This window comes from Talpa europaea, assembly GCF_964194135.1.
Source record: "Talpa europaea genome assembly, chromosome: 4".
Classification (NCBI taxonomy): Eukaryota; Metazoa; Chordata; class Mammalia; order Eulipotyphla; family Talpidae; genus Talpa; species Talpa europaea.
In genome coordinates, this window is record NC_140070.1 from 63,326,299 (window position 1) to 63,353,195 (window position 26,897).

Consider the following 26,897-nt stretch of genomic DNA (forward strand, 5'->3'; position numbering starts at 1 on the left):
AAATTAGCAGTAAAAAATGAAATACAGTTGTGCCACTGATACGTGCATATCCTTTATAAAACACTTCTGGTCCTCCCTGGTGGCCCCAGGGAGTTAGGATGCAATCTATGAAGATAGCTGCAAACATTGCAGCATGAGTTCAATCTCCAGCCAGGGAGCTGCCCACATGGCACCACAGATCTCTCCTGACTCTCCCGCTGCTCCCCTCATCAGTGTACTTCAGTCAGTCCGCCTGTTCTGTTCCCCACTCTCTCTCTGGTGAATCCTCTCAGCCCCTGTGTCTCTGGCCTATACCCCAGTTCTTGTATACATAGGTGAATAAATCTTTAAAAATATTTTTAAAAAACTTCATTTCCAAGACCTGAAGATAATGTGGTCTGAAATTCTAAAGAGAATTTTCCACAGATGTGTTTGTTCTATTAATACTGGTGCTGACTGAGTTGATAAGATGCAACCCACATCTCTAACTGGTCTTTATTTATATCCCTTTGCTACATTCTAATTAAATGCCCAGAGTTATTTCTGACACCTCCCACCTGGGACCCATCTTCCAACAAAAGCTTTGTGGTGGTGTGCAGCTGAGCCAATCTGGGTCCTTATGTTTCATAGCAGGGTAAATATTTTATTGTTTCTTATTTCTGACTCTTTTTGTCAAACTGGATTCAGTAGTTCTATTACCGGTTTGCTTTATTTCTTCAGCAAGAATCAGTTTCCCAAGCCAGGTGATATTTTGATTGATTAATTTAAACCTGTTTAGTATGTTTATATATAGGCAGCTCCAAGCACAGGCCTTGCTTTATTCATAAGAACAGATTGATATTGTGAATTACCCCCAGCCAATCTGACTCTGATGTTTGCTTATTAATTGTGTGCCCTTTTGAGAGTTTGTCCAACTTAAAAAATTGAGTGCCCAGAATTTCCAGTCTTTGGGGAATCCTATAGAAGGAGAGATGTGTCCTGAATTTTCTTGAGAATAAATATACTGTTAACTTCGTAGATATCCAGGTCATTTAGTTTTGTGGCTATATCACATGTGACATTTGGAATTAGCTAATTATACTCATTTATCCAGGTTTTATGCAACGTAGATAGATAATTTGGGGGACTTTGCCACCTCCGCAGTTTCTTTGAGTGAGGGGATGCTCTAAGCAGATCATTAAAACAAATGAATATCATCTTAGTAAATTAACTGCTTTTGACTATGAACTCCAGTAATACCAAATATTTATTTATTTATGTGATATTTTGTAGTGTATATTCTAAGATCAACCCATCCTATTCCCCTAACAACTTGTGGACTAACAACTTTGTGGATGAAACAGCTATGCCAACAAATAATTCTATAAAAATGTGATAAATTTTCTCTCTGAATGTCGAAATTAGGCAAATGGGTAGATGATGCCTACCCAAGATATAGGATGCTGACGAAGAAATAGATTGAAGGAGAGGGAGAGATGGGGAAGAATTGTTAACTTGAGGTTCAGATGCTCATAGGGCATCCAGGTGGTACTGTAGTGGCAAGTTGAAGTTGGGTGCCGGGGACCAGCCTCCGGCAAAATGTCGTGTCAGGGTTCCTGAAAGGATGAGACAGCGTCGGCGAATACGAATGATCTGAAACTTAGGGACTGAGGGGAAGGGAATGAGGAGACACCGACACTTTGTGAGGTGTTAGTATCTTCTGCCCGAAAGGCTCAGCAGGTTCTTTATTTATACATTTTTTGCAAGCATTGAGATTACATTATCAAGTTCATAGAAACAAAGCAGAAACAATTAGTGCATCTCCTTTTCCATGCTCTCAGCAAGAAGGCAAACTTCAAGGTTAATAAAAAACTAAGTCTTACACTAAAATTCATTGTTTCAGCTAAACAATAGCCCAACACAATTGATAGCCACCGGAACATTCCCATCAGCTAAAGCCTAAGCAAAGAAAGAACTTTTCTTATTTTCATGGCCTTCACACCAGGGCCGGCTGCTACTCAGCTATCAGAACTTCCTCTACCTAGAAACTTCTTAAATAGCTTCATTTAAAAACTTTCCCAAGAAACTTCAAGGGAAGGCAAAAGAAGGACTTACAATAATTATTGAATTGTAATGCTTGTCAGGCATGTTCAACAAACCATCTCCCATTGTCAAGTGGGCCAAACTGCCCAACAACTAATTTCTAAACCAACAATTTTTTATGCTATTTACTTACAGTATGCTGATACATATAATTTATTGCCTAATATACTTTCTGATAAATTTTTCTCTCTCTATGACCAAGAACAAAAAGCAAAGGGATGACAGATCTTCAGCCCCACGGTGTGAGGCCCTTTCTCTTTGCTGCTTGTCAGTATCCTGTCTGGCTGGAGCAACAAAGCCTCCTGCAGCATTGGGTTTAGAAGACAGATGAGGAATTGTTTCATTTGTGTTTATTTTAAATTATTTTTATTGACAAAATTGATTTATAACATTTTGTAATTTCAGGTGTGCATCATTGAAAATTGTTATGTATATATACTACTTTAAGGAGGAACTGCTTCTTAAAGGAAACTTATTTCATCATGTGTCTGTTGAAGATGTAAGGCATGGTACAAATAGGTCTTGAGGGAAGGTAGGGAGTGGAGAAAGGTTGATAGTGAAGACCACAGTGATAGAACATCAGGGAACTTTAAACTTAGGAGCAGCTTTACTCATTCTCAATTTTATTTGTAGTGGGCTCTCATTATAACAATATGCCCATAATTTAGAAACCTTCTCAGAGGCTGTAAGGGCAGGATGGCACAGAGCAGGAGCTCTGTGATCCAAGCAGATGAGTGAAGGAGAGTCCTGGAACCCTCGGTGGCTTTTTCAGGGTTTTATTGGGTTTACCAGGAACACAGCAGGCAGGGGTACTGAGGGTTCAGGAGGCTTACAGGCCTCCCAGCCCCCGGCAAATCTTCACTCTTTCTGGGCTCTCTGGCTTTCTCATCCTTCTCTTGTTCTCTCTGCTCATTTCTTCCACCACTGCTACTCTTACACTCTTCTGGTCCCATTCCCCATGATGCCACCCCTATAAGCCCAGTCTTAGTCCAGGTGTGCCCACCTACATATGCCAGCACCCCACTCCAGGTGCCAGCCATTAGGCATGCATTCAGGATCGCAGGGATCCATCATTCATGCTAATGGCGGGAGGGCAGAAAAGCCTTATAATCATTTACCCTACAGAGGTTAACTGATGAGTCTTTAAAAAAAAAACAGCACTGCTCATAGGTTTGGGTATTCATTTGAAGGAAAATGATCAGATTATAAATGGTAGGGGACAGGAATGGTCACAGAGCAGGTTTTCTGATCCAGAAGACCCAGTAAAGGAGGAGTCCTGGAACCCTCAGTGGCTTTTGCAGGCTTTTATTTAGATTACCAGGTACATGGCAGGCAAGGACCCTGGGGGGCCATTAGGCTGGCAGGCCTTCCAGCCCCCAACAGGTCTTCACTGTGGGCTCTCCGGCCTTCTCTCACGTTCTCTCTGCTTCTGCTTTACGGCTCTGCTTCTCTCTCAGCTTCTCTGCTCCGCCTGGCATCCCCATGACGCCGCCCTTAAAAGCCCTGACTAAGCCCAGGTGAATCCCATCTACATATGCCCACACCCTACTCCAGGTGCCTGTCATCAGGCATGCATTAGAGACCACAGGGTTCCATCATCTATCCTAATGGTGGGAGGGCAGAAAAGTCTGACACGTTTTTTACCTTACCCTATGTAAACCAAACTAATTTTTTCATGCAGACTCTGTATGAATGTATTTGCTTCCTCATATATTAAGTGTTGTCAACCTTGGTACATTGCACAGTTCATCAGGAAGGCCATCTTTATAGAAGAATGTCTCATAGGACCTCCCTGGTGGTGCAAGGAGTTAAGACACAACATATGAAGCTGTCGGCAGCCACTGCAGCACAATTTCGATCCCGGGCCAGGGAGCTGACCATGTGGTGCAGCAGACCTCTCCTGACTCACCCACTGCTCCCCTCAGTAGTGTCTTTCAGTCAAGCTGTCTGTTCTATTTCCCACTCTGTCTCTGGTGAATCCCCTCACCCCCCTACACCTCTGGCCTCTACCCCAGTTCTTGTATACATAAATAATAAAGAAATCTTTTTTTAAAAAATAAAAGAATGTCTCATATAGATCACGAATACAGAATTTGCATTTATACACTGAAGACCATGGCAAGTCAATTTTTAAAAACTTTTCATTGTGTAAATATTTTGGCTCTAAATAAGAATTTTTCAAGTAGAAATCTTTGAATGTTTTTTGTTTATTTAGGAGTAATATATTGTTTTTCATACATTCTTTTTATATTAACTTGAAAGGTAACTGCTTTCTACTTTAAAAAATAAATTTGAGATTATTTAAAAGTCAGACTGCAATGAGACTTATTTAGGATTTTTAATGAACTTGAATCATATCTTTGAAAAGGAGTTTTATAGTTTCAGGATTCTGAAATTTTTTATGGTAGAGCAAATATTAATATACACTGTTCAAATACTATAAAATGAATGTAAATATTGTATTTCTTATATCAAGTTTATATCAATTTTATGGTATATTAATATATTTAAATATTATTTATTATAACTCAATAGAAACCATTCCAAAAACAATGTATTGTGTTACTTTAGAAAGCTGATGACAAGAGAATCAAAACAGCTATACATTTTGCAATGATTGTTCCTTGGAACCCAGTTAGTCCAAATATTCTGAAGAAAAAGATGTTTAGATTTTGTTGCATGTCATATCCCCATTGGGATTCAGCATTTCACTGATCTACTAATGCTCGGTAGATTAACTAGTTTAATTTTGATAACTTGGTATTTTCTAAACATTCTAAATAAAATGTAAATGCTTTTGCTGAATAGCCTTTATTTACACAGGCAGCTGAATTGGTACTCCATGAAAACCAATTCAGGAAACACTAAAATAGAAGAAAAGAACATATGATGAATTTACTTAATTGGTTGTCAATTTTAAATGATATTACATAATGATTGTAGGGTAAAGAAAATATCAGGCTTTTCTGCCCTTCCGCCATCAGGATAGATGATGGATCCTTGTCCTGAATGAATGCCTGATTGTGGGCATCTGGAATAGGGTGTGGGCATAGGTAGATGGGATTCAGCTGAGCTAAGACTGTGCTTTTAAGGGCGGCGTCACGGGGGGACGCCAGCAGCAGCAGTAGCAGCAGCAGCAGTAGCAGCAGCAGCAGTAGCAGCAGCAGCAGCAGTAGCAGCAGCAGCAGCAGCAGCAGCAGCAGCAGCAGCAGCAGCAGCAGCAGCAGCAGTAGCAGCAGTAGAAGCAGAAGCAGAAGCCGAGAAGCAGCAGAACGAACGCCAGAGAGTCCAGATAGAGTGAAGACTTGCTGGGGGCTGGGAGGCACCCAGCACCCCTGCCTGCCATATGCCTGGGGAGCCCCAATAAAAGACCTGCAAAAAACCACTGAGGACTCTGACTCCTCCTTTACCCAGTCTGCATGGGATCAGAAAACCTGCACCGCATCCAGTCCTGCCCCTTTACAATGATGAAAATCTCAATCCAAATTCAGACATGTTTCATAATTCTGTTTGTTTTTTTTTTAAACTAATAAGATATATTCTAAATTTTTTCTGGTGAGGTCAATAGCTGATTATTGAATTTTACAAATATGAAAATTCATTCAAAAGTAAAATAGAATCAAAGCATCACTTAGCCATAAGACTTTTGTGTATAGAACAAATTCACAAATGAATAAATGTGAGTAGGTTTGTGTTATCTACCACTTCTGTATCATCAGTCTGTTCATATTTGCTGAGCATCTGCTGAGTGGTGTACATGTACTAGTATCACAGTAATACATTAGCAAGATGATAGGTCTTGAAGTAAGTTGGATTTAACCTTTAAAATCATAAGCCACGCTAAATGTAAAATGTTATAAGCTTAAATAATAAGGTCATCTCACAACTCAATTTTATACTCTGATATATTCTAGCACTTCAAAATATTTGAATTGTTCTTATGTCCTGAACTCGATGTAGTCAATATGTCCATTATTTCTTCAGTGGGACAGCTAAAATAATATTCTTTTTCCTCTAGAATTTATAAGCTATTAAGAAACAAGACCTAGGATGTAGTCAAAATGACAATCAAATTAACAGCTTTATCTTTATAAAATTGATTAAGAACATGAACAGAAGTTCAAGGGGATAAAAGGAAATGGGGAGAATCCTTAAAAAGATGTTCAGCCTCCATTGTGTATATGTACCACATCTTCTTTTCTGGCATTTGGGTGGTTTCCATAGCTTAGTTATTGTAAATAGTGCAGCTATAAACATAGGCATGCAGGTGCCCTTTGGAATTAATGTTTCTGTGTCCTTTGGGTAAATACCTAGGAGTGGAATTGCTGGATCATATGGAAGCTCTATGTTTAGTAGGTCAAGAAATCTCCACACAGCTCTCCACAGTGGTTGGAGCAGTTTGCACTCCCACCAACAGTGCAGAAGAGTTCCTTTTTCTCCACATCCTCGCCAACATTTGTTGTTGCTAGTTTTTTTTAATATGTGCCATTCTCACTGGTGTAAGATGGTATCTCATAGTAGTTTTGATTTGCATTTCCCTGATTACAAGTGATGTTGAACATTTTTTCATATGCCTGTTGGCCATTTGCATTTCCTCTTCGGTGAAGTTTCTTTTTAGCTCTTCTGCCCATTTTTGGATGGATTATTTTCTTTGTTTTTGTTGAGTCTCATCAGCTCTGTAGATTTTTGTGATCAGTCCTTTATCATTAGTGTTGTGTGCAAAAATGTTCTCCCAGTTGGTGGGTTTATCTCTGTTTTTGTTATTGTCTCTTTTGCTGTGCAGAAGCTCTTTAATTTGATGTAGTCCCAGCTGTATTATTACTCAGCAATCAAAAAAGATAAACACATGCAGTTTGCAGCAACATGGATGGAGCTAGAAGGGATCATGCTCAGGGAAATAAGTAAGAAAGAAAAAGAAAAATACCGGATGGTCTCACTCATAGCAGGAATTTAGAAAACTTAAATAAGAGACCAGGAAAAAGTCTAATAAATACAAAGTAAAAATCAAAATCAACAAGTAACTATAAACCAGAGCCACAATACAGGGGATGAGGGGTGAGGGAGAAGTGGGGAGAGGAAGGACTAGAGTCAAAATAAAGGGGGGGGGGGTGCAATTGTATGGGGAATATAAACCATAATGAAAATGCATACATTGTGCAAAGATGAAAAAAGATGTAAGAATTATATAAAATAAACTATTTTAAAAAAAGATATTCAGCCTCATAACTAATGAGATAAAAGCCAAGTAAAATTACCATGAGATAACTGTTTTATCCATGTCAGATTAGCAAAAAATTAAAAGTCAGCAATATAAAGTATTGCTGAGGATGTGGTATAACAGTTGATTATATAATTTGATAGAATCCCAGTGGAAAAAAAAATTGGCCCTATTGTTGAATTGAGTTTGCTTGGTTTTTTTGAGGATTTTTGCATCATTGTTTATTAAGTATATTAGTATATAGTTTTATACTTTGTGGGTTTTTTTGACACCCATGTCTGTTTATTAATACCAGAATAATGTTGGTCTCATACAATGTCAGAATGGGGGGGTTGCAATTGTATGGGGAATATAAAAATAAAATTTATTATTTAAAAAAAAAAGAAAAAAAAGAAAACATTTGTCTTTCTCAACTTTTGGAAGAGTTTCAGAAGGACAGGAATTAATCCAGAATATTCAGAATATTCTTCAGGGGTGAGTATTCAAAAGAAAAAACCCCAAATCTCATTGCATTGTTTATGAATTAACTTTCCTGACCGTGCTACATGAGATTTCACAGTGGTCCACTTATCATTTCACAATAATAACTTTGCTGTCTAATCTTTAAAAACAGTTACTCTGTTATTGATGTGCAACCCTCTGCATTATCTCCTCCATTTGACTTAAATTGAATAAATGTGGTCTTTCTCTACTGTACATGCTAAAATGAGATTAAAATGGAAGAGAAATAAATATCCTCTACTAAAGTCATGCAGTCCTAATTAAGAGGAGTCATCTAGATGGTTAATGTAAATAGCAAAGAAAGGATGACTTGATGAAAGGAAATTCCTCACAGATTCCCAATTGGGATTTAACACCTACTTTACAATTATTATTTCTATAAGCTACAGTTTTGTAAAGGAACAAAACAATAACTGTCTGGCTTTTACTTCTTACCAAGAATTATTCAGGGTCACATAAGATGTAAAAGTAAATTATCTATCTATCTGTCTGTCTGTCTATCTGACTTTCTATCTATACACATATATACATATATACAACATATATGTGTCTATATAGTAAATGTGTATATGTGCTTGAATGTATTTATGTGTGTGTGTATACATGCATATATAACAGCTTTATTGCTTTAATTCACAGGCCGTAAAATTTATGCCTTTGAAGTATACAAGTATACAAATATACATTTTTTAAAGATTTATTTATTTATGCAGACAAGAACTGGGGTACAGGCTAGAGGTGTAGGGGGAGGTAAGAGGATTCACCAGAGACAGAGTAGGGAACAGAACAGGCAGACTGATTGAAATACACTGCTGAGTGGAGCAGGGGGTGAGACAGGAGAGGTCTGCTGTGCCACGGGGGTAGTAGCTCCCTGGCCGGGTATCGAACTCATACTGCAGAGGAGGCAGATAGCTTCATAGTGCTGTGCTTAACCCCTTGCACCACCAGGGAGGCCTACAAATACACTTTTGTGGTGGGTTATGCAAAGCTGAAAATATCACCACTGTTTAATTTTAGAATATTGTCATCAACACCAGAAGAAATCCCTTACCTTTTAGCAATCATTCCCATTTACTCTACCTCCATATTCTCCAGCCTTAAGCAACTGATCAACTACTTTTAATCTTTATATATTTGCCTATTCTGTACATTTCATATAAATGGGATCATACAGTATGTGCTATCTTGTGAATGTTTGTTTTTTAATTCTTCATAATGTTTTCAAATTTCTTCTTTGTAATAGAGTAATATACATAATATATAAAAAGGAATATCCCATTATATATATATGAAGGAATGTTCCATTCTTATAGATTATTAATATTTCATTATATATGTATACCATATATTGTTTATCCATTCTTTAGTTGATAAACATTTGTTTCCAAATTGTCAGTATTGTGACAGTACAATACATTCAGTATATACAAGTTTTATATACAAGTCTGGGCTGTGTTTTCAGTACTACTGGGTATATGCCTATGAATGCATGGCTGGGTATTATAATAACTCTATGTTAAACTTTTTGAGAAACCATTAATTTGTTTTACGATTGTTTTAACTCCACAGTTGTACCAACAGTGTATGAGGGTTTCAATTTTTCCATATCTTTGTCAAGAAGCATTCTTATCTATTTCATTTTAGTCATCACCATGGGAATAAAGTGCTATGTTATATATGAATTTCCGTTTCTCTAGTAACTAATGATATTGAGCATCTCCCCATATGTACTTACCAATTTGACATCTAAGGGGTTTTCTGGTTTTTTATTTGTTTGGTTTTTTTTTAGTTTGTCTTTTGTTGTTGAGTTTTAAGAGTTTTTTTTTTTTTTAAGATTTATTTATTTATTTATTTATTTATACAAGAACTAGGGTACAGGCCAGATGTGCGGGAGGGTGAGAGGATTCACCAGAGACAGAGTGGGGAACAAAGCAGGCAGACTGACGAAATACACTGCTGAAGGGAGCAGCAGCAATGACAGTAGAGGTCTGCCATGCCATGTGGGACCCTCATTGGCCGGCTAGCCGAGATCAAACTGGTGCTGGAGAGGCTGGAGATGCTGCAAACAGCTTCATAGCATGGCGCTCAACCACCTCAGTTGACTCTCAGTTCTGTTTCATTGATTTGTATCTTTATGTCAATATCTTTATGTTGTCTTAATGCCAGTATCACACTGTTTCTATTACTATAGCTTTTTTTATTTAAATATTTTATTTTATATAATTCTTACATCATTTTTCATCTTTGCACAATGTATGCATTTTCATTTTGGTTATATTCCCCATACAATTGCATCTCCCCCCTTATTTTGACTCTAGTCCTTCCTTTCCTCTCCCTTTCCTCTCCCCCACCCCCCAGTGTATCTCTGGTTTATAGTTGCTTGTTGATTTTGATTTTTACTTTGTATTGATGTCTTTTTCCTGGTCTCTTTTTTAGGTTTTCTAAATTCCTGCTATAAGTGAGACCATCCGGTATTTTTCTTTTTCTTTCTGATTTATTTCACTGAGCATGATCCCTTCTAGCTCCATCCATGTTGCTGCAAACTACATGTGTTTATCTTTTTTGAATGCTGAGTAATATTCCATTGTGTATATGTACCACGTCTTCTTGATCCAGTCATCTGCCAGCCATACTGCAAGGCAGAATTTGGGTATCACCTCTTTTTACTACCCCTCCCACATAAGTAAACATCAGTACATTATTACAAAGACAGAAGGGCCCTCCCAAATGGCAGAGTGATAGGAGAGAATACCCTTCAACTGAGACAGTCATTAATAAAAATTAGCAAGATGCCAGTGTGCATGCCTTATAAAATTTTCATTTGTGAGGTTTTACTCCTTAACATGCAACTTTATGTACTAAAAATAATCTTGATGAACTCTGTTCTGTATGGACTCAGAGAGGTCATTTGTACTAACAGAAGTCATCACCATTAACAGACTTGTCATTTTATATTAAACTCACAATGTTAGAACCAGCATATATGCAAGCAAAAAACATCTTTTTTTTTAAAGATTTAGTTTATTTATTTATTTATTTATTTATTTATTTATTTATGCAAGCACTGGGTACAGTCAGAAGCGCGGGAGGGTGAGAGAATTCACCAGAGCCAGGGCAGGGAGCAGAGCAGGCAGAAGGACCGAAGTACACTGCTGAGGGGAGCAGCGGGCGGCAGGAGAGGTCTGCGAGCCATGTGGGACCCTCCTCCGGTGGCCTGGGAGCAGCCAGGGATCGAACCGATGCTTCAGAGGCTCACAACCCAGCGCTGAACTGGGGAGGCCCTCATTTATAGTCTTAACGGAACTCATATATGACAGAGCAGATGCAGATTTGAAGGCTCGCACATATCGTAATAGCATTTATTGAGTGTTAAGTATGACTGACATTTTACATAAGTTATCTCATTTTATCCTCTCCAACATCTGCTTAGAGAGTTAAAGGAGTCACTTAGAGAACAAATATGAAAACTCTGTTTCAGAGGGCTAAAACTTGGCCAATGTCATTCAATTAGCAAGTGTAAAGCTAAGATTTGAAAACACTGCCCACCTCACTTCAACCCTCACTTTATTTTTTTTTTAAAGATTTATTTATTTATTTACACAAGCACTGGGTACAGTCAGAAACACGGGAGGGTGAGAGAATTCACCAGAGCCAGAGCAGGGAGCAGAACAGACAGACGAATGAAACACACTGCTGAGGGGAGCAGCAGGCACAGCAGGAGAGGTCTGCACGCCATGTGGGACCCTCACTGGTGGCCGGGGATCGAACTGGTGCTGCAGAGGCCATGAGAAGCTTCACAGCCCAGCACTCAACTGCTGCACCACCGGGGAGGCTCCCTCACTTTATTTCCATTAATGATGACAAAATGGTATCAGTATTATCAGTCTTCATGCCTTAGAAGGATGTCATAAAATTCAAATAAATAAGCTATATGAAAATGCTTTTAAATTCTGAAATGAAAGCTACATGCTGTAGGCTATTTTTAATTTCCACTATTAAATGAGTATTAACATCTGAAAATACAAAAGACAATTTAAAATAATCTCTAAAGGTACATTGTCATTAACCCTAAAAGGAGAATCTTATTATATTTCCATTTTCTTTTAACTTTCCTGTGTATCACCACTTCCAGAAGTTAATTTTTATACATACCAGTTTGTGGGAACCATTTTCTCCTCTACCATCACAAATCCCTAGTGGAAATTCTCCCTTCCTTGCTCTTCCACTGAAATATAGAGCAGTATTGGCAAGAGGAAAGAAAGGGCAGCAAACCTTTAGTCTCTCTTTTCAGTGACTGTTTTGTAAAAGGATATGATTTGATTATATTCCTGGTTCAGAAACCCCCTCCTCTACTCCCATCCTATGGCCTCCCTAATGTACTGGGTAACCACAGAGAAAAGACCCAGTCCAAACTGGCCTATGTAAATTTTCCAGAACTGATGCCTTCTAATATAATGGGAACCAACTATGATCTGTTTCATGACATCTCAGACAAAATCTCAGACTCTTACCTGTTTGCCATTTTACAATAACCACTCTATTTCCTAATCGGCAATCTCATCTTGTTACCATATTAGAGTCACTTCTATTTTCAAAAGATGCTAAAGTGGGAATTTAAGTACTTTGTTATTTAGAGGCTCACCAGTTAGAGTCACACTTCAAGATGAGTGCAGGCTTCCAATATTTTGGGCAGTATCCTTTTCACAGCTAGATATGTTCTTCACCATATACAGCATCCATACATCAGAATCCCAAGTTGCATAAAATAAAAGAGGCCTCTACTATACCTACTATATTCTAATCACAACAGACTTTATGGAAACAATGTATCTTTTTTTAAAGATTTATTTATTCATACAAGAGCTGGGGTACAGGCCAGAGATGGGGGGGCAGTGAGAGGATCCACCAGAGACAGAGTGGGGAACAGAACAGGCAGACTGACCGAAATACACCGCTGAGGGGAGCAGCGGGCGAGACAGGAGAGGTCTGCCTTGCCGTGTGGGTTGCTCCCTGGCCTTCCAGGAATCAAACTCATGCTGCAGAGGCTGCAGATTGCTTCATAGTGCAGTGCTTAACCCCTTGTACCACCAGGGAGGCCCTGGAAACAATGTATCTTGAGCCAAAAGGAATTCATCTAGAGTCATTTGTGTGGTATACTCCACCAAGGAATCAAGGAATCAGATGTCAGACTAGATCTCTAAGTAAGAGAACAAAAGGAGAAAGTAATCTTAGGAAAGTAGTTTTGACCCTAAAAACCGCTACCCAACCTCCTTCCTGAAATAGGTAGCAAAAATGACCCACTCCATTCTGTTTTATTACTTTTATAAGCTGCAACTAAGTTCCCTTCCAGCAGAAATTATATATAGTGTGAGATAATGGTCTATTTTGATGTTTATATGTGGCTGTCCAGTTTTCCCAGCACCATTTGTTGAAGAAATTTTCCTTTCTCTACTTTATTTTCTTTACTTCTCAGTTATAAATTAACTCTGTGTGTGTGTGTGTGTGTGTGTGTGTAGCTATATTTCTGGGATCTGAATTCTATACCATTGATCTGTGTATCTGTTTTTATTCCAATAACATATTGTTTTGATTGCTTTAGCTTTGTCACATATTTTGTATATTTTGGAAGTTTGGGCACATAACACCTCTGTTCTTTATTGTCGAGCTAATTGTGGCTATTGGTGGTTTTTCATGTTTCCATATACAGTTCAGTAATATTTGTTCTATGTTTTTTAAATATCATAGGATTTTGATAGGGATTATATTAAATCTGTATAATGTTTTGGGTATCATGGCCATTTAAAAATGTTAAATCTTTCAATCAACAAGCAGGATATATCTGTCCATTTCCTATGTCTACTTCTATTTCTTTTAACAGTGTGCTACCATTTTTGTTGTACAGGTCATTCACTTCCTTTGTTAAATTTGTTCCTACTTACTTATATTTTATGCAGTGTAAAAGTATTATTTCTTGATTTCTTTGTCTCCTAGTTCATAGTTTGCATATAGAAATGTAATAGATTTTGTATATTGAATTAGTAGCTTGCCACTTTACTGTACTGATTTACTATTTCTGACAGTTTTTTAGTGAAGTCTTTAGGATTTTCTATATATTTTGTCATTTTTAATCATGATATTTATTCCTTTCCAGTTTGTATTCCTTTTGTATGTTTTTGTTGACTAATTGCTATCAGTAGGAATTCCAGAGAAATGGTGAAAGTTGATATCCTTGTTTCTGATCTTAGAGGAAAAGCTTTCAGTTTTTCATTTGAGTATGATGTTAGCTGTGGGTTTGTTATATATGGTATTTGTTTTTTGTTAGTTCGTTGTTTTTAAAGATTTATTTATTATTTATTCATGGAAGACCTGAGGCATAGGTCAGAGGTGCAGGGGCTAAGAGGATTCACCAGAGACAGAGTGGGTAGCAGAACAGGCAGATTTACTGAAATATAGTAATAAGGGGAGCTGTGGGTGAGACAAGAGAGGCCTGCTGCACAATATGTGGGTTAGTTCCCTGAGCAGGGATTGAACTCAGGCTGTAGTGGTGATAGCACTGAATTTTAACCCCTATGGAGTTTGTTATACTGGGGTATATTTCTTTTGTCCTTCCATTTTATTGAGAATTTTTATCATAAATGGATGTTGAATTTGTTGAATGCTTTGTTTACTATGATAATCATGTTTATTTTCCCTCTTTCATTTTATTGATGTAGAATATTACATTAATTAACTTGCTTATATTAAACTTTCCTTACATCCCTGGAATAAATCCTACTTGTTAATTTTTTATGCTCCCTTTAATATAGTGTTGAATTTAGTTTGAGGATTTTTGTATCTATGTGCATCAGGGATATTGGTCTGCAATTGTATGTGTGTGTGAGAGAGAGAGAGAGAGAGAGATGATTTGTGTCAAGGTCATATATTCCTCATAAAATTTGTTTGAATGCATTCCCTCTTTGATTTTTTTGGAAGATTTTGAGATTAGGGTTTAGGGCAACTTTGAATTTTTGATAGAATTCACCAAACCATATTCTCCTGGGTTTTTGATTTTTGGTAGACTTTTGATTAGTGTTTCAATTACCTTCCTTGTAATTGGTCTGTTAAGTTTTTCTATTTCCTCCTGATTCTGTTTTGTAAGGTTGTGTAATTGCAAGAATTTATTGATTTCTTCTAGATTATCCAATGTGTTGGCATAAAAATGCTCATAATATTCGTATGTCTTTCTATGATCCTTTGTACTGTTGTAACTCATTTTTTCTTCTGATTCAATTTTTTTAACATTTTTCCTCTTTTTTCTTAGTGAGACTAGTTAAATATTTATCTTTTCAAAGCACTAATTATTGGTTTCACTGATTTTCTGTAGTGTGTTATTTTCTATTTCATTTACTTCTGCTCTAGATTTCATTATTTTCTTCTTTCTACTTTTATTTTGTTGTCCTACTAGTTCCATAAAGTGTAAAGTTAGAGTTTTTTTTTAAAGATTTTTCATTTTTCTTGATGTAGGTCCATATCACTATAAATTTGCTTCTTCGTTGTACTTTCGCTGCACCCCATACTTCTTTTTTTTTTTTTTTTAAGATTTATTTATTTATTTATCTAAGCACTGGGTACAGTCAGAAGCGCAGGAGGGTGAGAGAATTCACCAAAGCCAGAACGGGGAACAGAACAGGCAGAGTGACAAAACATACTGCTGAGGGGAGTAGTGGGCATGGCAGGAGAGGTCTGTCGTGCCATGTGGGACCCTCACTGGTGGCTGGGGATCAAACCAGCACTGCAGAGGCTGTGGGCAGCTTTGCAGCCCAGCTCTCAACTGCTGCGCCACCAGGGGAGGCCCTGCACCCCATACTTTGATAGCTTGTATCTTCAGTGTCATTTTTTCTCCAAATATTCTTTATTTCACCTTTGATTTTCTTATGACCCAATAGTCATTAGGTAGCATGTGGCTTAGCCTTCCACATATTTGAGATATTTCTAACTTTATCTTTGTGGTTGGTTTCTAGTTTTATTACATTGTCATCAGAGATGATATTTAATATGATTTTAGTCTACAGAAATTTATTAACACTTGTTTTGTGACCCAATATGTGATCTGTCCTCAAGAATGTACCGATTACACTTAAGATGGGAGGATCCTTCCACTTCTCTCATATGGAGACTCCAAAGCCTTTCCCTAGATCCTGTATTCTCTATATTACAGCTAAATGGCAACAACTACAAGGCAGTTAGTATGGGCATCTGGAGTATCAACTGGGCTGGAAATATAGACTTATGATAGAGGAAGCAAAGATCAGGAATGTGTTCTTTCAGTATATACAGAAAAAGAAGAGTGCCCTACCGAGAGACAGCTTTAAGAGTTTCTCAATCTCATATGGATTATCTCCAAGCATTGTTATACTCCAAGCCATGTAACACCCAAAAAGTAATGTTTCTATTTCACTTTTCAAGTTCTAAGAATAGCACATTATGAGAGAATTTATGTTCTGATTGTGCTATACAAATTAATCCAATCAAATACTTGAAGAGAAAGTGAGAATGATTAAAGACCAAAATGTAACTATCAAAAACTGAAAGAATAATTTCTAATTATATGGATTGTTCTTGTATTTACATTTTCATTCTTACATTTTTAAGGTATAAGATTAGCAATTTGCATTGATTATCCCTAATATTAGTCTTTTATACTCTCACAGGTTTTTTATATCCCAAATCCTGAATTAGCCAACATTTCATATGTTTTCATTTCTGATCAAGGCAATATTTAATTAAATAGGCTTAAGAATGAAATTTCAAATAGGTGGAAGAACAAAAGGGACTATTGTGATGGACTAACAGTGCTTTGGTGGTAGGAGAATTACAGTGACCACACATAAGAGAAGAAATCATATACTATCCAAAATTTAACAATGATGTAAGAAAAAATGTTTACATTTAAAAATAAAGTAACTTAAGAAAATGAAAAAATAAAATTTCAAGTAATTGAATATGCTAATTATTCTTCCCACTCTTGATATCAGCCTGTAATTATTCTGTTTGTCTATTTAAGAATTCAGTCTTTTTGTTGTTCTGTGAAGATTAGAGTTGTTTGGTTGCATTTTAGTTTCTGTTATTTTCTGATCATTTTCTCAATGAGTAGACAATATTAACAAAGACTACCTACTATATCAGTTTGAAGCAAGAGTTCAATGAGTTTTGTGTTTTTGCACATATTTGCATACTCACTAACACTATCAGAAGGGAGGGAGGAACAAGGAGAAGTGCTGGACAGAGGACAACAGGCATGTGATAAGGGTAGTTTCCAAATAAAACAGACTGTCCATCTCTGTTTTTGTTTTGGGGTTTTGTTTTGTTTTTTTTTTTTTTTCATTCTCATTTAAAGAAGAATTTGAGGAGAGCTTGTCCTTTTGTATCTTGTGTGGCCTTATTGCAAGCAGGTCTTCACTCTTGCTTCCATTCTGGCTCTAAACACCTTTACCCATCCCCCACTGTATTTTTTTCTGCTTCTACTACACTGCCCCATTACATTCTGAGCTGACCTGTTTCAGACTACCAGTCTTCTCTGTCAGACTTCAAATATAGGCAGCTCCCTCATGGCTCTCCATGACTTCATAAGATCTGACTATTGGCACCTGTCATTTACTTGTTCTTTTGGTCCCTCCAACTGTGGAATCTGCCTAGCTCCACTAGCCACTTTCAAATAGGACTTCACAGAAATAGCACCAGTGAAAAACAGAAAGTATGTATCGAATGTTTGAAACCACAAATGGATTTTCATTTTCTCTTCATTCTTTTAATGTGATATGTATTTAAATTAAGAGAACAAAGACAAAATTGATTTGGGAAAATGAAGTTATCTTAGTTTATTTCAGTGGCACTCTAACATGATTAAGAAAATTGTCAGATTTGATCAGCATTTTTGAAGTGAATAGCCATCATTCCTGGAGAGGCTAGACTCAAATTTTCAACTAGTCAGAGAGGTTTAAATCACTGAAGAATCCATTAACCATGAGAAACAACTAAATCTCAATATATTGCTGACCTCCAGTATTGCTTCTTTTTTCTGTTTTTCAGGTACAACGTGTCTGATTGCTCTCCTCTCAGATAAAGACCTCACTGTGGCCAATGTGGGTGATTCTCGTGGGGTCCTATGTGACAAGGATGGAAATGCCATTCCTTTGTCTCATGACCACAAGCCTTACCAACTGAAGGAAAGAAAGAGAATAAAGAGAGCTGGTGAGCCTGCGAATGTCTCTGAGGATTGTCAAGCCATTTGGTTCAGTGAACACGGTGGCTTGTTTGGGTAGTTCTTGGGCAGTAAGATGTTCATATACCCTATTGAATTACAGAGGTTACTGCTGAGTCAACTGAGACTTTATCAGTTCCTATCAAATAAATGACCACTGAATTTGCCTTTCCTTGTGGCTAAAGATTACAAAAGGACCAGAAAATAACCCTTTTCTATAAAGTGTAAAGGCTAGTAAGATCTTTGAAACCCTGCATTCTGCCTCATTTTCTCTCTTTTCTTACTTTGTTTCCCTCCAGCCACACTAAACTACTAACTATTCTCCAGAAGACATTTTCTTGTTTCTAATACCTCTGTGCCTTTGCTGGTGCTGTCTCTACTGCCTTGTGGAGAACAGTTATTTGTCTTTAAGCCAGAAAGAAAAAGAAAAATACCGGATGGTCTCACTCATAGCAGGAATCTAGAAAACTTAAATAAGGGACCAGGAAAATGAATAACTATAAAAAAGTGAAAATCAAAATCAACAAACAACTATGAACCAGAGACACTCTATGGGTGGTGGGGGGCGGGGAGGGGAGGGATTGGGGTCAAAATAAGGGGATTGCAATTGTATGGGGAATATAAAAATAAAATTTATTAAAAAGGAAAAAAAAGACTCAGTTTGAGGGCGTCCTTCTGAAAGCCTTTTCTGTCACACTCTGATGACACCCATCTCCCTCTCATTCTTCTTCCCCTTCCCATCCTTCTCTCCCCTCTTGAACTTTCATTGATGTAGCAACTCTTCACTTTGCTGACAAGGAAGAGTTCTACAGTTTGTTAAAAAGCAAAGCTTAAAACTATTTCACTGAACTAAAAAATATCCAAACACTTCGCATGCCAGCCCCCTTTCCCACTACTAAGAATGGCAACAGAATGCTGTGTCACTAGGGCCTCCCTGGTGGCACAGGGGGTAAATTCAGCACTATCAAGCTATCTGCAGCCACTGCAGCTCAAGTTCGATCTCTGCCCACAGAGCTAACCCACATGGCACAGCAGACCTCTCCTGTCTCTCCTGCTGCTCCCTCAAGTGCATTTCAGTCAGTCCACCTGTTCTGCTCCCCACTCTGTGTATTTCATTTCTGCTCCCCACTCTGTCTGGTCTCACCTCCTGCACATCTGGCCTGTACCACAGTTCTTGTATGCATAAATAAATAAATCTTTAAAAAAAAAAAGAATGCTATGTCACTATATATAAAAATCAAAACAATCAAAGCTAGGTTAACAAGGGGGTTGTAATTTTAAGTAGGGTGGTCAGCAGGCCTCACTGAGGTGACACTAGGACAAAAACTCGAAGGAAGTTTATCAGTTGATTATTACATTTTCTTAGTTCAATTTGGGAGGATTCTTTTCTATCTGTGGAAAGGGAATTTCTTTCCCTCCAAAGACGGACAACTTTAGTCTGCGGACTTTGTATGATATATGAAGCAGCAGGAGCTTATGCATTCTGGGTGTCTGAGCAGGGTAGGTGTCTGGAGGTCTGCATACTGACACTTTTTTTTTAATTTATAATTTTATTGCATTATGTTTAAAGAATATAATCACATCACATATTTTTGGCTATTTTGATCCTTTTTTTGACAATTTTATTATTTTTTTATTTTTAGAATTAATTTTTTTAAATAAATTTTATTTTTATATTCCCCATACAATTGCAATCCCCTTATTTTGACCCCAGTCCCCCCCTCCCCGCCCCCCACCACCCATAGAGTGTCTCTGGTTCATAGTTGTTTGTTGATTTTGATTTTTACTTTCTTGTAGTTATTCATTTTCCTGGTCCCTTATTTAGATTTTCTAGATTCCTGCTATGAGTGAGACCATCCGGTATTTTTCTTTTTCTTTCTGGCTTATTTCGCTGAGCATGATCCCTTCCAGTGCCATCCTCTTAAACTCTACAAGTCCGCTTCTTCCCAGAACCTAGCCAATATTTAAGTTTTCACATCAGGAAGCTCAGCTGAAAAAAAGTATTGAATTTTATTACAGTGACTGCTTGAGGTGCAAAATAATTTTTTTAAAGATTATTTATGCATACAAAAATTGGGGTACAGGCCAGAAATGTGGGGGGTGAGAGGATTCACCAGAGACAGAGTTGGGTACAGAGCAGGTGGATTGACTGAGATACACTGCTGAGGGGAGCAGCGGGTCAGTCAGAAGAGGTCTGCTGTGCCATGTGGGTATCTCCCTGGCCGGGGATCGAACTTGGGCTGCAGTGGCTGTGGACAGCTTCATAGGTTGTGACTTAACCCCTTGCACCACCATGGAGGCCCGCAAAATAATTTTTAATGAAAACTTTGGTTAGGTTTTCTATTGATAGATAGAATGGTATTTTAGTAGCATACAGGCAGTATGAGTAAAATACCCTACCTTCTTATGAAGATACTATTTCCCCAGGAGTGCACGGTGGCCCTGGGCTGGACATGCAATTAGCTCACTCTCTTGTAATCATGGGTGAGGCTGTGTATACAAACACCTGGATGTATCACCCTGACATCCAGCCCTCTCTTCTAAAATGTCACTCCCACCTTATCCCCCTTCTTCTGCCCTACCATACCCACCACCCACACTCCCACCCTGCAGTGATTATTTATAAAAGCAAAGATGAGAACCGTCTCCAATGAGGTTAACCTAACCTGCTCATTAAGGCTGTATTATTAGCAAGGCCTAAGGGACAGTGAGTGGTTTTATTAATTCATGTGTATTTTCTCTGACCTTAGCTTTCCTTTCAAGACATCTTTCCCCGCTCCTGCTTAGCATGACTGCAACCAGTCTGGCCCAGTGCATGTTGTCACATTCATTCTGTTTCCAACAAAAAAACAATACTAGCTGTCACTGATTCAGTGTTCACTTAGTGCTGGAACCAAGCTTATTGTTTTACATATGCTTTCTCTTTACTTGCCCAATGTCAATATGGTATACTTATTTTACAACCAAGGAAGTAGATCCTGACAGAGGCCGTGTGCCCAAGGCCACACAGCCAATAAATGCTCCGGCCAGAATTGCCCAAGACTGTCTGACTCCAGAGCCCATGCTGTTGCTCACTGATCACACTTCCTGGAATGCCCATATGCATGCCTTTCCAGAGAAGTCCTGCCCATGTTCAAAGCCCAGCTTTAATACTTAATTCTCCCTAAAGATTACAAGCGGAAATCATTCCTCTTTCCTCCATCTGCCCACATCATTTAGCAGGTGCCAGCTTCTCCCTGAAAGAATACTGTTTTGTCCTTATAGTTCTTAATGCACCTGTGGCTTAACCATCCTGTGAAACTCTACTTCTTTAAAGAAATGTCTGGATCTTGTATAACTTTATTTTCTTCAAATTGGCTTGCTTGGAATATATATTTAATAAAGAACTGATGACTACTATGTGAATAAGTAAAGTTTTAGCTCCCATAAAAAATAAAAATAGGGCCCCCCCTGGTGGCGGAGGCAGTTGAGCCCTGTGCTGTGAAGCTGTCTGCAGCCTCTGCAGCGCCAATTCGATCCCAGCTGCCGGCGAGGTTCCCACATGGCACAGCAGACCTCTCCTGTCACTCCCGCTGCTCCCCTCAGCAGTGTATTTCGTCAGTCTGCCTGTTTTGTTCCCCACTCTGTCCCTAGTGAATCCTCTCACCCTCCTGCACATCTGGCCTGTACCCCGGTTTTTGTGTAAATGAATAAATAAATCTTTAAAAAAAATAAAATAAAAATAGAAAATATTGAGTGCATGTCACTTTTAGGCACTGTGTATGTCATTTATACGGAATACCTTCTTTATTTCCCATAACAACTAATGGAATAGATACTACTATTGTTCCCATTTTGCAGCCAAGGAAATCGAGGACCAAAGTGATCGAGTTTTTTATCCAAAGTCACAGAGAGAAGTCTAAGTAGAAGTGAGAGAGCCAGGAATAAACTCCAAGCACTCTAACCCAAGAGCTTGAGCCTTACTTGCTGTGCCCAAATACTCCATTCTTTAATCCTGATCCTCTTTGGGGAGCTGCTTTGAGATCTATACAGATACACCCAAGGAGTAACCTCAGGCTAAATGATGGTGGTTCAAGTGTTTATCTTTGATACCCTTTCACCTGCTTTTCAGCACTCTTTTACCACTCTCCTTGAACCCCCCACCCTGTTGATCACTTAGCTGCCAAGTTACTAAGTTAAAACCAATGCCCTCACACACACATAGCTCCCTCTCCCAGTATTCTTATGATATATTCTTAAAGGTCATTAGGATGGCAAGGGTAAGGGGAGAGTGTCAAACTTCAAGCCATATAGCAAGAATGCTGCTCCTCTCTGGAAGTGTCAAAGTGAGGTGAGGGCTCACATTCAGACTCTGCCAGGTGTGAGATAGCAGTTGGTCAAGCTAATGAAGTCATTCTGTCTTTCCAGGTGGTTTCATCAGTTTTAATGGATCCTGGAGGGTCCAAGGAATCCTGGCCATGTCTCGGTCCCTGGGGGATTATCCACTGAAAAATCTCAACGTGGTCATCCCAGACCCAGATATCCTGACCTTTGATCTGGACAAGCTCCAGCCTGAGTTCATGATTTTGGCATCAGATGGCCTTTGGGATGCTTTCAGCAATGAAGAAGCTGTTCGATTTATCAAGGAGCGCTTGGATGAACCTCACTTTGGAGCCAAGAGCATAGTTTTACAGTCATTTTACAGAGGCTGCCCTGATAATATAACAGTCATGGTAGTGAAGTTTAGGAACAGCAACAAAACAGAAGAGCAGTGAACCTTCAGGGTCTCATCTGCTTTCAACTAAAGGACTTTCAGCATATTTGGTCTCTTAACATAGTGAGGATGTGGGAGTTACAGTTAGGATCATCCATCCCAGACATAGGATTCCCCCTCCCTAGTGGTTTTAGGCCTATATTCGGTGATCAACAGAGAGTGCTCTTGGCCATTATAGTTGAGATGCTAGAAAATGGTTTCTTCATGTTTTTCCAACTCTTTCATTCAATGTTCAATATATATAAGTACATAACTGTAGATTCACATGTATGAAGTGAATGGCATATGTGCCATATATTCTTTCTTTAAGATTCTTTTCAAGATCCCTAAGAGGGCCCTCCAGTCATCAGATTGTATGTCCTGTCTTTGGAGCAGTGAGCGGGGCAGGTTTCCCAGGGGCTGCAGGAGATAGACCTTATGAGTCAGGGCCCATGTGGCAAAGCCCTTTGCCAAGAGAAGAGCTGTCCTGAAATTTTGTCCTCCTGAACTCAGGTTTTCTGCTAAGTAGCAGCCCAGAAACAGAGTTGGAATGGTTTCTTACTCAGTGGTGACTCTTGGACACTGAGGGAATCAGGGAACACAGCAGAAATAAACTTTTCCCTCATACCTTTTGTTACCTGTACCACCTGACCAGTCCTGGTACATTTATCCTAATTGTGCTTGACCTTAACTTTTGCTTACATCTTATCTTATATAATTGGTAGTTGTTAAACTTTACCACCAGATAACCATGGTGCCATGGTTTCTTGCTTTAATATTACTGAGAAATCAATTAGGGTAAATGAAAAAGGCAAACTACAATGCCATAACTCCTTCCATCTTTAAGGATAGATAGAGAAAAATAATGGCTGAATAAGTCATAGTGTCCTTAAGGAAGTCTGCCAGTTGCATTGGGAGAGAAAGCTAGTGAGTTTTCCAGCTGTACTGAGCTCTAGCTGCCAGTTTAGTGCAGTTTTGTTTTGGGGTTTTTTCCCTCTCTTCTCTCCTAGTAGCTTTCAAGTACCTTTCAAGTAGTGTTGTAAGAAGCAGCAGTCTGAAAACTAACGTGTGTTCCTTGAAGCCTTGTACAGAGTTCTCAGTCAGAGTTTGGAATTCGGTGATAAACTGCTAGAATGTGTGTGCCCAGCGGCCATTAACATGTGATAGCAAATCATCATCCATATTGGTGACTTTCTCCAGGCAAAAGCACAGTGCCCCCGAGATAGCCCAGCTTTCCATCAACAAAGTTGGTTGGGGATTCAAGTTCCAAACTTTACTGTTAAGCAATAACCCAGAATTATTTGGGGTCAGGCTTGCTGTTCTGCATTTCCTATCCCAAAATCTCATTTCCAATCTCAGTATTTCCAGTCTCAATTTACAGAAAATGCTGAGTTATCCTGTTTGTCTGAGTGAAGTAAATCAAACAGCCTACCAAGATTTTCATTGTATCCCCACTCCTCTGTATCTGAAATGCCAGGGTGTCCACCTGCTTTTGTTCTGAGAGGGCACTTGTCATTATATCCTTTTGAAGGGCACATTCACTGGCCACCTCTCCCTACACTGTCCCTGTCCTGCTCTTCCTCAGCTGTGGTGATTCACCAAAACAGCTGCTAAGAAAGAACTTGGGAGGATAGAAAGATTATTTTATAGTTGCCAGGGATGGCAATCTGACTCCATCCTTTAAGCACTTAGCTTTCTTTGACTGCAATGAGAAGTACTAATGGTTTCCCAAGGGATTTGCTTACATTTTAAAGGTAACAGCATTTTCAACATTAGAATTAGAACCTTTGTGTTTTTGTTTTTGTTTTTGCCATAGACTGTTCTAGTCCCAAATATCTGCCACCATTTTAGATCAAAGTAGAACTGAATATTTTAATGTGCCTATTTGGGATGGATGTCAGAGGGAATTTGGGAAACATTCTGTTTGTGGTCAGTGAGGGAGGCTCAGGACGGGTGGCCTGAGTGCTTGGAGATTTAGGACAATCTGACTGCAGAGTTGTTAAAGCCCACCATCTAGCTGAAGTTCAGTTGAACTATTTTATGGTACACAGTCAATTTTTCTTTGTTATTTTTAGCTTAACCCTAAAATTGATAATAACAAGGGAAATATATTTTAAAATCCCTGATCATTGTTATTGTCTAAATGGTACTGTTTTGTTGAGATGAAAAAAGAAGTTATTAGATTAGTAAATTAGAGTACATTTACCTTGCAGATATCTTAGTAGATGGCGCTGAGTGCAGGGGTGCATGACTTTTCCTCTATTTGAGGTTACAAAGAATCTTCTAAATTTTACTTTGTAGAATTAATTTCTGACTTTAAATAAGTAGTCTATTTCCTACCCTTTCTTCCATTTTTCCTCCTGCTTTGGCTTGTAGATTTTTTTAAAAAAAACAGACATTCTAGGCAAAATAGTTATACTTTGATTAATAATCATGTCTAAAATCAGAGTACCTTGTGCCCTTCCCTTGTCCTCCTGGAATTCTCTCTCCCTGACTCTTCCAGCTGTAGGGGTCCACAGATATCACCCACAGTGTTTCCTGTGGCTCACCAGCTGCTCCTTCAGTCTAGGGACAGGGAAGATTGAATCTAGTTGTTGGGGAAGTTGATTTGAGAATTCCATGTGAGAAGCTTCCCTGAACAGTGCTACCAAAGCGTTGGAATTGTTACCAAGGCTGTCCAGATGCCTGAGCCTGAGTTCATATTGCCAATAGCCGCCATGGTGCCAAATCTGGGGATTGTTTTAGGTATAAATCTGGGATGAACAGCCATGTGTGCTTATGAGCCCCCCAGCAAGATGCCAAGCCCAGGTCCTCGCATATGCACTGTTTGCTGATTCAGTGGCAATTTGTAATCTTAAAATGCAAGGGATTAGGAGGGTGGGAGGGAGTAGGCAGGGAACTGTTTTTAATTTATTGTATTTGTAGTTTTCTAATCAAAGGAATAAACAGTACTTACATAGAAAAATCCAAAACTACTTCCCAAGACCTGAATTTATTTTATGTGGCCATCTTTACCAAGGCACTACATGCTGAAGTCACTGTCATAATACAAAATGGCTGTACACTTATGTGCATATTACTGTAACCAGTTGCTACATTATATCCTTGCTGTGGACTGAAGGTATTGGTTTCTTGAATCTTGAATATGTAATAAGAGTATTACAAAAAATGTTATAAAATACTGTAAAGTATGAAGGTGCATACACAAGCTCGCTAATTTTTACAAGTCCTTATTTCATACAATTGTTGTGATTTCAACCCACATATATTTTAACCAAACAGAATTACATGAGAATGATGGCATCATCATAACCATATTAGCTGAAGTGATTCTAGGAAATTAATTACTCTGTTGAATTAGATTGGAGGAGATCTGTCAACACATAAGGAATTCACAAACAGAATAATCACTTTTTTCTTTTGCCAGATATATTGTGATATTCTTGATTTTTCCCCCTAAATTGTTGCAAGCTATAACTTTCTTGCAGCAGTATCAATGCATGTTATTATACATTTGAAAGTATACTCTGTATAATGTTTTATTTTCAATTATTTCAGAATATTTTTCTCATATGACCCATTGTTAGACCTATCTTCTTTTAATATTTTCCCCAAATTGCATGTCACACCATCATTCTTGATCCAGTGCTGCAGAAATAACATGACTGTTAGATAACATGCCTATTTAATTACATTTGGATCAAATTGTTGATATCTAGGCTTTTGAGCTAATTAGCTGAACACTGCAGGAGTAATACAATCTAATGATCCCCAAAGTGTGTTCCACAGAACAAATTTCCAAAGATGCTCTTTCCAATAAAGGGTTTCAGGGCCAAGAAACATATGCTATCTTGGAAAGTTAATGCATATAAGCACATGGAAGGCTCTCCATTTAAATGTCCTGATTGGGGTTTGGGAAAGGGATACACACAGCATATGTAATTTCAATGATTTCAGTATTTTCCAGATTAATTTGAACACAGAAATTTTTTTGAGTAACACCTAGTAACATTCCAAGGAGCTCAGTGTTCCATGGAACTCAGAGATATTCTGGCAGAAGGAAATATTGCTGTATTCTCAGTCTCTATCACTATCACTCTTATAGTACTAGTGCAATTTGTAATTTAGAAATAGTAACCCTTTCA

The 26,897-nt window shown here is 38.3% G+C and overlaps 1 protein-coding gene across 1 annotated transcript in view; it reads left to right on the forward strand.

Annotated features, from left to right (window-relative positions):
* The window catches only part of PPM1L (protein phosphatase, Mg2+/Mn2+ dependent 1L), a gene marked incomplete at both ends in the record, with an annotated part of 229,189 nt that extends 206,415 nt beyond the window's left edge, over positions 1-22,774 (forward strand). Inside the window, 2 exons of the mRNA XM_084232383.1 lie at positions 17,849-18,010; positions 22,428-22,774. Coding sequence (XP_084088509.1) covers positions 17,849-18,010; positions 22,428-22,774 — 509 coding nt within the window. The remainder of the gene's footprint in view (positions 1-17,848; positions 18,011-22,427) is intronic.
* Between the last annotated feature and the right edge of the window lie 4,123 nt (positions 22,775-26,897).